Genomic DNA, 12,893 nt, shown 5'->3' on the forward strand with positions numbered 1-12,893 from the left:
ATAATATTTAGTATGAAGTCTCTCAGGTGTCCCTCACGAGTTTGCCCAAATTGGTCAATTGATACATTTTCTAGTACATAGCTGTAGAGAACATAAAAAAATGCTACCACTAGAACTCAAGTTTCCTATTACTTATTTTATTGAACCTTTATTTTAACAGGGGGTGAGCCCGGCATGAAATACTTCTACGGATGAGCCGTAGATACACAACACATATCTAAAAGCATATACAGTTGAAGTCAGACGTTTACATTTCATCGGTTTCTCACAATTCCTGACATTTAATCCTAGTAAAAAATCCCCTGTCTTAGGTCAGTTAGGATCACCACCTTATTTTAAGAATGGGAAATGTCAGAATAATACTAGAGAGAATGATTTATTTCAGCTTTTATTTATTTTATCACATTCCCAGTGGGTCAGAAGTTTACATACACTCAATTAGTATTTGGTATCATTGCCTTTAAATTGTTTAACTTGGGTCAAACATTTTGTCCCATTCCTCCTGACAGAGCTGGTGTAACTGAGTCAGGTTTGTAGGCCTCCTTGCTCGCACACGCTTTTTCCGTTCTCCGCACAAATGTTCTATAGGATTGAGGTCAGGGCTTTGTAATGGCCACTCCAATACCTTGACTTTGGTGTCCTTAAGCCATTTTGCCACAAATTTGGAAGTATGCTTGGGATCATTGTCCATTTGGCAGACCCATTTGCTACCAAGCTTTAACTTCCTGACTGATGTCTTGATGTTGCTTCAATATATCCACATAATTGTTCTTCCTCATGGTGCCATCTATTTTGTGAAGTGCACCAGTCCCTCCTGCAGCAAAGCACCCTCACAACTTGATGCTGCCACCCCCTTGCTTCATGGTTGGGATGGTGTTCTTTGGCTTGCAAGCCTCCCCCTTTTTCCTCCAAACAGAACGATGGTCATTATGGCCAAACAGTTATATTTTTGTTTCAACAGACCAGAGGACATTTCTCCAGAAAGTACCATCTTTGTCCCATGTGCAGCTGCAAACCGTAGTCAGGCTTTTTTATGGAGGTTTTGGAGCAGTGGCTTCTTCCTTGCTGAGTGGCCTTTTAGGTTATTCGATATAGGACTCATTTTACTGTGGATATAGATACTTTTGTACCGGTTTCCTCCAGCATCTTCACAAGGTCCTTTGCTGTTCTGGGATTGATTTACACTTTTCGCACCAAAGTACGTTCATCTCTAAGAGACAGAACGCATCTTCTTCCTGAGTGGAATGATGGCTGTTTATACTTGCGTACTATTGTTTGTACAGATGAACGTGGTACCTTCAGGCATTTGGAAATTGAACCAGACTTGTGGAGGTCTACATTTTTTTTCTGAGGTCTTGGCTGATTTCTTTTGATTTTCCCATGATGTCAAGCAAAGAGGCACTGAGTTTGAAGGTAGGCCTTGAAATATATCCACAGGTACACCTCCAATTGACTCAAATGATGTCAATTAGCCTATCAGAAGCTTCTAAAGCCATGACATCATTTTCGGGAATGTTCCAAGCTGTTTAAAGGCACAGTCAATTTAGTGTATGTAATGTTCTGACCCACTGGAATTGTGATTAACTGAAATAATCTGTTTGTAAACAATTGTAGGGAAAATGACTTGTGTCATGCACCAAGTAGATGTCCTAACCGACTTGCCAAAACTATAGTTTGTTAACAAGAAATTTGTGGAGTGGTTGAAAAACTAGTTTTAATGACTCCTACCTAAGTGTATGTAAACTTCTGACTTAAAGTGTGTGTGTGAATATATATATATATATATATATGAATATATATATATATATATATATATATATGAATATGCAACCATTTGAACAACTGCATTAGCATGAGAAGCAAAAAAATGTATTTTACTATCTAAAAGTGGATATTTTCCTTCCAAAAACACTTGTGGAAGAGAACAAACCGCTGCGTAACTTAAACTACCGTGCGTCCTGTTTGCTTTCACCCTTAGAATGAACACTGTTGTGCACAGCTCTAGCATGATGGCTGTTTGTCATAGAAAGGGTGTTCACATACTGCTGGAATGTCCAGCTCATTGGCTATCTAGATAGCTATGTTTCAAAATGATAGGTGGACATTGGACCAAGACACTGTCAATCAAGTGACCACCGCTAGTCTCATTGGTGCGTAATGATGGCTGACCTTCATAGGCTAATTGACGTGTTGTGTAGCCAATATGTAATGTAGAATGATGAAACACGTTTGGTTGCCTTCTAGAGTGTCTGAGGATTGCACTGAAACCGAATTTGACCAGGTTAAACAATGTTTTTCCGATTAGATTTCATAAGTTGTTTTGTTGAAAGAGTTGAAATTCATGCAAAACACTGTATACAACATGGATCGTGTTAGGATATAAAAATATATTTTATCAAACAAAACTATCCTATATTTTATATCTGGGACCCTCAGGGTGACAAATCAGAGCAAGATTACTGAATGTAAGTCCCTTATTTACCGTCAGAGGTGAATGTATTAAACCAGTTGCCTTGGTAAAAGTGTTTTGTTGTTGTGCAGTCTCCTCAAACAATAGCATGGTCTTTTTTTCCGCTGTAATAGCTACTGTAAATTGGAAACTGCAGTTAGATTAACAATCATTTAACCTTTCTGATGATATAAGACATGTTTATGTCCCTGAAAGTTGACTGTTGTTTACAACACCATTCTAGTCACTATTGCATATGGAGCAGCAACTGTAAGAGGTTAAACCCAACATTCTCACAGTCAAATCAAATCAAATCAAATTTATTTATATAGCCCTTCGTACATCAGCTGATATCTCAAAGTGCTGTACAGAAACCCAGCCTAAAACCCCAAACAGCAAGCAATGCAGGTGTAGAAGCACGGTGGCTAGGAAAAACTCCCTAGAAAAGGCCAATACCTAGGAAGAAACCTAGAGAGGAACCAGGCTATGTGGGGTGGCCAGTCCTCTTCTGGCTGTGCCGGGTGGAGATTATAACAGAACATGGCCAAGATGTTCAAATGTTCATAAATGACCAGCATGGTCGAATAATAATAAGGCAGAACAGTTGAAACTAGAGCAGCAGCACAGTCAGGTGGAAGTTGAAACTGGAGCAGCAGCATGGCCAGGTAGACTGGGGACAGCAAGGAGTCATCATGTCTCCTCAAACCTGACCCCTCTCTCTCTCTCGCACCCTCTCTCTTTCTGTAGGAATCGTATGGAGGCTGTCCCAGAGTGGCTGTGTGAGATAAAGAAACTAGAAGTTCTGGACCTCAGCCACAACCTTGTTACTGAGCTCCCAGCACGGTCGGTCTCTCTATCACTCTCTCCCATTATATCTCTCTTTCACTCACATTCTTTCTCACAGCATAGTCAATTTCTCTCCATGTTCCCTGCTCCCAATGTCTCACTACTGTCAAATCTATCTTTCTATTCTCCCAATGGCTCTGTCTCAATTATCTTAAACAGCTTGTCTGCTTCCATTCATAATCACTAATGTCAAAGCACTGGACGGGTATTCTCCCATGTTGATTCAACCTCTCATGTCCTGCCAGATCAGTGATCATGGAGGGAAGGACACAAGGAAAGGAAACAAGGATGCTCGTTCAAACTGTTCAGACACAGCCAGTGGTCTCATTGACTCCTCCAGCCACATGGCATTGTGTATAGAACAATGAAAGTAAATGGAATATTGCATATCTGTGTGCCCTGCTCATGGACAGTACTGTCCTTCACCAAGCACAATAGATCAACCTGATAGTCCCAACCATCCCATTCTCTCTAACTCTCTTTTTCTATCCCCCCCATCCCCACATTGTGAGAAAAACATCTTAGTGCCCTCCCTCTTGACAGCGGAGACAATTTTTTCACATTTTAGAGTAAATTTTATGCAATTCTGCACATTTTGCCATGGGGTATATAGAAAATGTTGTACGTTTTCAACGTTTTCTGCAATTCTATATATTTTACCATGGGGTAGAGAGAAGATTTAGCAATTTTATAACTAATTTCATGTAATTCGCTAGCTTATTTCCTGCAATTTCGCCATAGGGTGGAGAGAAATGTTTGCAGTTTTCTGACTGAGATTGACTAACAAAATCAATGGGGGCCCCCCGGACGGTAATTCAACCATGACAACAAGTTTAGATAGCTGACCTCTAGCATAGCAATGTAAAAACTGCTGCTGCACAACCAAATTTAGATATTGTACTATTCTATCTCGCAACAGTAAGTTGAGAACCCCGACTGAGTTCCCCAAAAATATTTCTTTTTTGGGGGGGGGGGTTGAAAATAAATATTTCGAGGGCCATTTACTGGGGAGGGCTGGTCCAACTGGAGGTGCCCCCTCCCAACATTTAAAATAGTTTCAAACGACTCTCCCCTTGTACTGTAAAAAAAATATAAAATAAATGTGCACACCCTTCCCCCTCATATAATGAATTGAAAATGATGTTTGCGACGACAAGTAACAACTGTAGCAGCTCTGTGTTTATAAATGTGGATATTGACTTTGCCACTTCAGCATGCTTTTGTGGCGCCGTCGATGCTGTGCGGGGCTACGGGCCAGAAGCTTGAGGTTTTGCCTGTTTAATCCATTTTAGAATAAGCCTGTAACATAACAAAATGTGGAAAAAGGGTCTGAATACTTTCCGAATGCACTGTACACTACGATCAGAGCCTGCTGCAGAGAATGATCAGTTAGGTGGAAATCAGAGTTCAACATTTTTATTAGGGCAGCGAATAGCCAGGGACCTCACGGTACAATATTATCACGATACCTAGGCGCCGATATGATACAGTATGTATTGCTATTCTCATGGTTCTATATGTATTGCGATTCGATACCGGGATTTTATTGCGATTTGCTACAGAGGGACAAGAAAATGAGTTCAGCCATGGAAATGAATGTGCTGAAAACACATGGGCTCCCTATTTAAAAAGAAGATGGAGAACAGGCTACAGTATGAAGGAGTTTTGGTGCAGGTACAGCCAACTAGCGCCAAAATAATATTGCGATATTGTCAATACTATATATCGCCAAAAATAATATCCAGATACGTAACTGTAGCAATTTCTTCCCCCATCACACATTTTTCTGCTATATTTATAATTATATTAAAAGGATAAAAGGTTAATTTTCCAACAACAGGCATCTGTGCCAATGGACCATAACCAATAAGCAAAGCATACCAACTTTGGCTGCTTCAACATCATGGTTTGTGTTTTCAACACCACAATCTGCAAAGTTTGGATGCTTAATTATATTTGGGACGAATGTACGCAGGTAGCCTACAGGATACTTTTTAAGTGGCCTAATCAGCTTTAAAGATTGTGACTGGTTGTGTTTATGCCACACATGAAATGTAATACATTTTCAAAGTTAAATGACAAATATTTTGACAATATTGAAGCGTTACGGGTTCTACAGTAGGTGCACCAGGGATAGCCGCTCGGATTGGAGAGGAGGCAGAGCACGTTAAAGGACAAAATCCACCGAAAAAAAATCATTCTTATTAGTTACAGTGTTAAATAACACTATGTGAGAACAATATTTTTTGTGAACAAATGTTTCATTTTGTCGTTATAATAAGGTTGGTAGCAACATGTGAAAATCATTGTGTCAATCTGTTGCAGCTCAAGTCGACTATAAAACCCACAATGCAATGCTCTCTCTATGGGCTGGCTGGCCAGCCAGCTAGGTAGCGAGCTAGCTAGCAAACGTATCTACACACAATAATACCAAAGTTAATATCAGCATGTCACTAATTAGCTGTAAAATCTCCTAAACAAACTGCAATTCCAATTTAGGAGTCTACAATCTCACATTGTTCAACCTGCAGATCGATGTGCCTCACAGAGTGGAGTCTGACATTCACAACGGCACCATGCAATGCACCCTGGACTGAAGAGGCAGACAAATATGAGAAATGTGTTATGCCCTCTGTTAAATCGCTCATTTCTCAGGGTAGGAAAATTGCTAAAATATGATCAATGGCTCATTTGAGAGAAGACAACGTCTTCAAAATCTGACATGTATGATAGACGTTTTTGTGATCTAAAAGTCGTGTTCGATATTCACTTCCAGTTTAGTGAGAGCGACTTTATCTCAATGCCAAATGTCCTTCTGCTTGAACAGTAATATCTCAAATACACATGGAAACATGAATTGACCCAGAGAATCAATATAACATTGCTCAGAGATGCACCAAAAACAATATAACATTCAAAATGGGTGAATCTTTACTTTAAGCTTTCCTGAATAACTGGGCCTGCTGGGAGCGTATGTGGCCAGATTATTATAGGACGATTTAGGAAAATAATGATGCAACAGCACATTTCTCAGTATCAGAACTGAAAACACAGCCAGACTGACCTTCTACACTGCCTTTCGAGACCATTATAAACTGTTGAGAGTAGACTAACAACTGATCCAAATTAAAATCACAGGGCTTTTGCCCCATTATTCAAATAACATATTCCCTACCGTTTACAGCCTAGAGTAGAATTCTGTACTTGCTTGATAACAATAATGCAATTATTCATTGCAATGTGTTCTAGGCAAGTCTAGGTAAGATACTTGTATCGTCCCTAAACATTATCAATAGGGAAGCTGTTTGAGCTGCGTGTCTCATGTCTTCACTGTTCTTTCATGCGCAATGACGCACCTGGTCTCTACACTTATATTGAACATTTGTGCAGCTTTGTAGGATTGCAAGTTAGCATATTACAGATCTGGACAAACTATCCACCTACCACTATTGTCACTTTGAAAGGTGGATAGAGGGCAGGATAGACAGTTAGACTGGTAGACTATATTGGCCTGTGGTATAGTTAGTATGTGGAGAAGTGCAGTGCATAATGGAACCTCCAAAACACCTTGATATAGGGGAGGTGCATGCAAGCAGATGAGGACATTTGTCTACAATGGAAGAAATTATATAGTAAAACCTGCAAATTTATTAATGTGAACCCAGGAAATAAAAGCACTACCCTCCCCTGTTATTTCACCTTCCCTGTTCTTAACTTTTTTTATTCATGCAGATGGCAGAAAGGAGAAGAGGAAGCAACTTTTAGGCTATTGAGATGCAGCTCTTGTTTCTCTCCCTGTCTGACTCTGACTATTGAGATGCAGCCCATTGTTACAGTGACACTGTTACTGATTGTGATACTGATGTCTCTCCACTCCCCCCTACTGGCAGGTTGCTGTGTAGCAGCAGTCTGAGGAAGCTGAGTGCAGGACACAACCACCTGCAGAAGCTGCCTGAGAGAATAGAGCGCCCACTACTGGAGGTGTTAGACGTACAACACAACCAGCTAGCAGAGCTGCCCTGCAACCTCTTCCTCAAATCTGACAGGTAACACAATATTATAGACATACACTGTGTACAAAACATTAGGAACACCTTCCTAATATTGAGTTGCACTCCCTTTTGCCATCAGAACAGCCTCAATTAGTCAGGGCATGCTGGTATTGATGAGATAAAATATGACCTGTGTTTGTTTCAATAGAGCATGATGACAAGAGGTCAATTATTACCCAGTTATTCACTAAACATGTTAATACTAACTGTGACAATTTATTACACCGGCAGAATATGTGTAATGGTTGAAAGACTGACACCTGGGCTCACTTCCTGTTTCAGTTTGCGGTGCCTGAATGCCTCGGCCAATAAGCTCGAGCACCTGCCTCCCTCCAGCCTATCAGAGGAGAGCAACAGCATCCTCCAGGAACTGTACCTCACCAACAACCGACTGACTGATAAGTGTGTTTCCTTACTGACGGGACACGCACACCTCCGAGTACTACACATGGCCTACAACTACCTGCACACCTTCCCTGCCAGGTGAGTGGATAGATGTAGGCTACATACTGTATACACACACACACATAAAATAACTGTTGTTACTCTCATTTTTCTTTTTCTACCACACTTACAATATACTGTCTCTTCTAGGTACATATTCACTGACTTTTCCTCCTCTGTAGTAAAATGGCAAAGTTGGAGGAGCTGGAGGAGGTGGACCTGAGTGGGAACAGGCTCAAGACGGTGCCCACCACCATCATGAACTGCAGACGCATGCACACACTCATCGCCCACTCCAACACCATAGAAGTCTTCCCTGAGGTCATGCAGCTTATGGAGATGAAGGTAGGACAGTCAGGCAGGCAGGACGTGCGCACGCGTGTGTGTGAATGCATGTATATTCATGTGTGCTTGTGAGGATGGTTGTATATTTCTGTGTGTTTTAACCCTCTCCTCTCTCCACAGTGTGTAGATCTGAGCTGTAATGAGCTGAGTGAGATCAGCCTGCCTGAGATCCTGCCTCCTAAACTCCAGGAGCTGGACCTGAGTGGCAACCCTCGCCTCAACCTGGACCACAAAACCCTGGAACAACTCAAGTAAGTCTTCTATTAGTGTAGACAAATTGTGAGTAAAGATGCATTTAATTATTTTGTTTGCCTGTGTACCTGTTCCTGCACTGTGATCTTTTTATTAAGTATCCTCTCTCCTCCTTGTTGCAGTAACATCCGCTGTTTCCGCATCGACCCGCCCCCGACCTTCTCAACCAATGAGGCGTCAGGTGGGCCGGCTGTGTGGAGTCATGGTTACACAGAAGCCTCGGGTGTCAAGAACAAGTGAGTAACATACACATGATACATACACATCATGTGTGAACCATATGGGTCACCATGGGAGAGCTTTCATATGTGAAAAACAAGCAAGGTTACCATGGCGACTAAGACGAACGCGTCAGTCGGTGAGGTCAATGTGGGGGCAGTAGAGTTAGTGTGTGAAACAAGAGGCTGGGGATGTGGGTGCATGCACACATCCATGCGTTTGTGTGTGTGACAGATGTGAGAGAGGGATGCGAATGCTGTGGAGCTACAGTAAGTCTTAGACTCTCAACAACCTCAAGGGAATATTATTAACGTTTTGCGCGTGTATTCCTATCTCTCTCCCAGGCTGTGTGTGGCTGCCCTGTCGGTGAACAGTTTCTGTGGGAGTCGTGAGGCCCTGTATGGGGTGTTTGATGGAGACAGGAACGTGGAAGTGCCCTACCTGCTGCAGTGTACCATGAACGACGTGCTGGCCGAGGAGCTACACAAGACCAAGAGTGAAGAAGACTACATGACCAACACCTTCCTCGTCATGCAGAGGTTAGTATGGACACACACATACAAACAACTTCTTATTTAGACAGTATCAGAAATTCAACCTTCTCATATTCTCTGTGCCACAGGAAGCTGGGTACGGCAGGGCAGAAGCTGGGTGGCTCGGCGGCCCTGTGCCACATCAGACACGACCCCACCGACCCGGGCGGCTGCTTCACCCTCACCGCTGCCAACGTAGGCAAGTGCCAGGCCATCCTGTGTCGAGACGGCAAGCCACTGCCCCTCTCCCTCCTGCACAACGTAGGCCTGGAGGAAGAGTACCGACGCATCAGACAACACAACGCCATCATCACTGAGGTACATAGGGAGGTGTGTGTGTGTGTGGCCTAGTTCTTCTATCCTTGTGGGCACCTGAAATCCCGAAAAGTCCCCACAAGGATAGTAAAACAAGGAACATTTTCCCTTATGGGGACATTTACCACGTCCCCACGAGGACAAACACTATTTTGAGCTTAGGGGTTAGGGTTACAATTAGGCATAAGGGTTAGTGAAAATAAGATTTTGAATGTAAATAAATTGTAGGACCCCAAGAGGATAGAAAAACAAGTGTGTTTGTGCGTGTGTATGGAGGGGGAGGAGGGGTTAAGAGTGTATTCTGCTTGTGGGTGGGAGTGTGGCAGTGTATACGAGGATGTTCATTTAAAGCACTGCTCCAAATGCTTGTGATGGACTTCAATTCCATTTCATGTTCAATTCTATAACCCCAAAGGGTATGGGATTTTGAAGTCAAGTTCATCATTGATACCACACTTAATGACTCTTTTAATAAAATTTTGGCCTGAGCTTTAATCTGTATGTGAGCTCCCACTCTAAACATACTGTGTGTTTCTGCGAGGGGTTGGGATACGGCAGAATACCGGTTTCTGTTGGTCATCTAAGTAGGCTTCTCCTTCTACTCTTCTAGGACAACAAGGTGAATGGAGTGACAGACTCCACCCGTATCATGGGATATTCCTTCCTGTACCCGGCAGTGATCCCACGGCCCTACGTCTGCACGGTAACCCTCACCCCGCAGGACGAGTTCTTCATCCTGGGAAGCCGTGGCTTGTGGGATGCCGTGTCACCGTCGGAGGCGGTGGAGGCGGTGCGTAATGTCCCAGACGGCCTGGCTGCAGCCAAGAAGCTGTGTACGCTGGCCCAGGGCTACGGCTGCACCGACAGTCTCTGTGCCGTGGTGGTGCAGCTCTCTGTGAGTGAGGACTGCTGCTGCTGCAGAGACCATCACCAGCCGCCCCCCAGCCCTGTATTGGGCGGCTACCCCTCTTCGGGGGGTTCGTCGATAAAGGAGCGACCCACAGGGGACGGCTCCCTCCCTGTCCCCCCGTCCTCCTGCAGTGAGATCAGCAGTGAGATCAGTACTAGTGAGATGAGCAGCGAGGTGGGATCCACGGCCTCCTCTGACGAGCCTCCTCAGAGTTCCCTGGGGCTGCTGCATGAACAACCCCACCACCACCAGCTCCACCTGCACCACCAGGCCAACCAGCTCTCCCTGCAGGCCCAGCACGCTGCCCAGCCCTGCCCATACCCTCACCCAGGCTCGGAGCTCCCTGCCCGGGGCTGCTGTGCTCTCCACCCTGCCTGTCTGACCGGATCCTTCCAGAGGCAGCTGTCCAGCGCCACCTTCTCCAGCGCACTATCTGACAACGGGCTGGACAGTGAGGATGAGGAGCCCATCGCCGGGGTCTTCTCCAACGGGAGCAGAGTGGAGGTGGAGGCCGACATCCACTGCCTTAGGGTTGAGGCCTCTTTATCATCGTCAGGACGGGAACGCTTGCTGGCCCCTCCTCCACCTCCTCCACCCTGCACCCCGGAACCACTGGAGGAAGGGGTGGAGCTGACCCTGGGGGAGGTGGATATGAGGGAGGATAGAGAAGAGGGCTGGTCAGTGGGCTGCGGCAGACCGGGTGATGACGGGAAGGCCATGGGGAAGAGGAGGGGGAACGGCTCTGTGGCCCCCCAGGAGAAGAGCCACAACCTGATCGAGGTGGCAGCAGACGTCCCATCTAAGAAGGGAGGGGGATACTTCACGGCACCCGCCCAGCCCGACCCGGACGACCAGTTCATCATCCCTCCAGAGCTGGTGGAGGAGGTCAAGGAGATCATGAAGCAGCATCAGCAGAAGCAACAGAAAACACCTAGCCCCGACCAGCCTGCAGACTACTAGGACTGCAGGGAATTAGGACACACCCCAAAATCCCTATAGTGGAGAATCGCTACAGGGTCTTCGGACTAGCTGAGTAACCTATGTATCTGAAAAACAGCACCTTGCTGAGATGTCTACAGACTACAATCACTCAACCCCTTTCCTGAGACCACAGCACTGGAGTACCAAGCACTGTAACCTGCTCCAACCCTTTCCCCAAGGTGACCTATAGAATAGGACATGCAAATGAGCCCTTTAAGATAACCCGTCCCTATTGGGTATCCTACTTATGGACACACCTTTTATGGTCCAAAGTAGTTCCACTACTACTCACAGACAGACTGTGCGGAACGTTGTTTTTACATTAGACAACGAACCAATGAGTACCTATGTAATCAACACTAGTCTCTCTGCAAAAGGGTTAGCCTCTCACAACACACAGTTATGGATATGATGACGTTGTTTTTTTACTTACCATATCTTTTAATGTAAAGAAAATTAAGTTGTTGAAAAAACCTTGTTAAATGAAACATGGAGAACAATCTTTTTTATTATCAATGAAGTACATTTGAATGGTACACACCAATAATACCACGCTTAACTGTTGTAGATGGGGCACTTGATACAACTCTATTTCTTCAGTAAATCATGGCTCTTGGCCTGTACAAAAGGCATAGACATTTTTGTAGAAATTTGAAAGACTAACTCTTAGGAGTTGCATACTCTTTATGGTGACCTAGTCACTTTTACTAATCTTCTCTGAGAGAAATTGTGATTTTTTTCCCCCAATGAATTGTAAATAAGAGAAATACTGATGCTTTTAAAGGAATTGTGTACCCGTATGTCTGTGGATGGATTTAGTGGTGTGGAGGGGGTGTGGGTCAGACCTGATTTCACCGATCTCACCTTTTTCTCGTAGACACATACACTCAGAGACATGTTCAATACACACACAGATACGTGCATACACAGTACACCCACCCTGTTATACAGTACAAGCACACACAATTCACCATGGTTCTTTTCATTCAGTTCTGTTGATACTTACATCTTGGTTAGTCAGCACTCCCTCCAATGTGCTCACAACATACACACAGTATTCCGTCCCACTGCTATCACCGGCATGACTGTGTCCAGTTCAGTAATGCAAACAAATGCTATATTATCCACATGGAAAGTAAACCACACCAAACGTTCCTGTCTTTGGTATAATAAATCTTACATTTGTAAGCTTTGTTGTTCTAGTGGTATTTTATGTTTTGCAGTTACATTTTAAATTCTCTCTGTGTGCGTTTGACACGTGTAAACTTATATACAATCATTTCTCTCAGTATTCCTCCCCTTTTTCAATGTATGACCCACTTGTATTTTGCATATTAAGGTCATACAATTTTAAGTTCCTATAAACCCGAAAACAGCCATAAGGGATAGCTGATAGCTTTCAATTAGACTTTACAATACAATTTCAAATGTACCATTTTTACATTACTGTTATCCAGAAATGCAGGATAATCTCTTGTTGCACATGTCATACTATAGCTCTAGTTTGAGTAAGGGCTCTATTCAATCTCTATAGCTGAAGTTCGGCT

General features: G+C 43.8%; 1 protein-coding gene across 1 annotated transcript in view; it reads left to right on the forward strand.

The window, feature by feature from the left end:
• The window catches only part of LOC109874634 (PH domain leucine-rich repeat-containing protein phosphatase 1), a 74,238-nt gene extending 61,704 nt beyond the window's left edge, over positions 1-12,534 (forward strand). Inside the window, exons 9-17 of the mRNA XM_031809904.1 lie at positions 3,197-3,292; positions 7,186-7,341; positions 7,630-7,830; positions 7,974-8,136; positions 8,257-8,387; positions 8,511-8,624; positions 8,952-9,146; positions 9,230-9,458; positions 10,066-12,534. Of these exons, the coding sequence (XP_031665764.1) occupies positions 3,197-3,292; positions 7,186-7,341; positions 7,630-7,830; positions 7,974-8,136; positions 8,257-8,387; positions 8,511-8,624; positions 8,952-9,146; positions 9,230-9,458; positions 10,066-11,325 (2,545 nt within the window). The 3' untranslated portion in view covers positions 11,326-12,534. The remainder of the gene's footprint in view (positions 1-3,196; positions 3,293-7,185; positions 7,342-7,629; positions 7,831-7,973; positions 8,137-8,256; positions 8,388-8,510; positions 8,625-8,951; positions 9,147-9,229; positions 9,459-10,065) is intronic.
• Positions 12,535-12,893: the final 359 nt, after the last annotated feature.

The sequence above is a fragment of the Oncorhynchus kisutch genome, linkage group LG30 (genome assembly GCF_002021735.2).
Source record: "Oncorhynchus kisutch isolate 150728-3 linkage group LG30, Okis_V2, whole genome shotgun sequence".
Taxonomy (NCBI): Eukaryota; Metazoa; Chordata; class Actinopteri; order Salmoniformes; family Salmonidae; genus Oncorhynchus; species Oncorhynchus kisutch.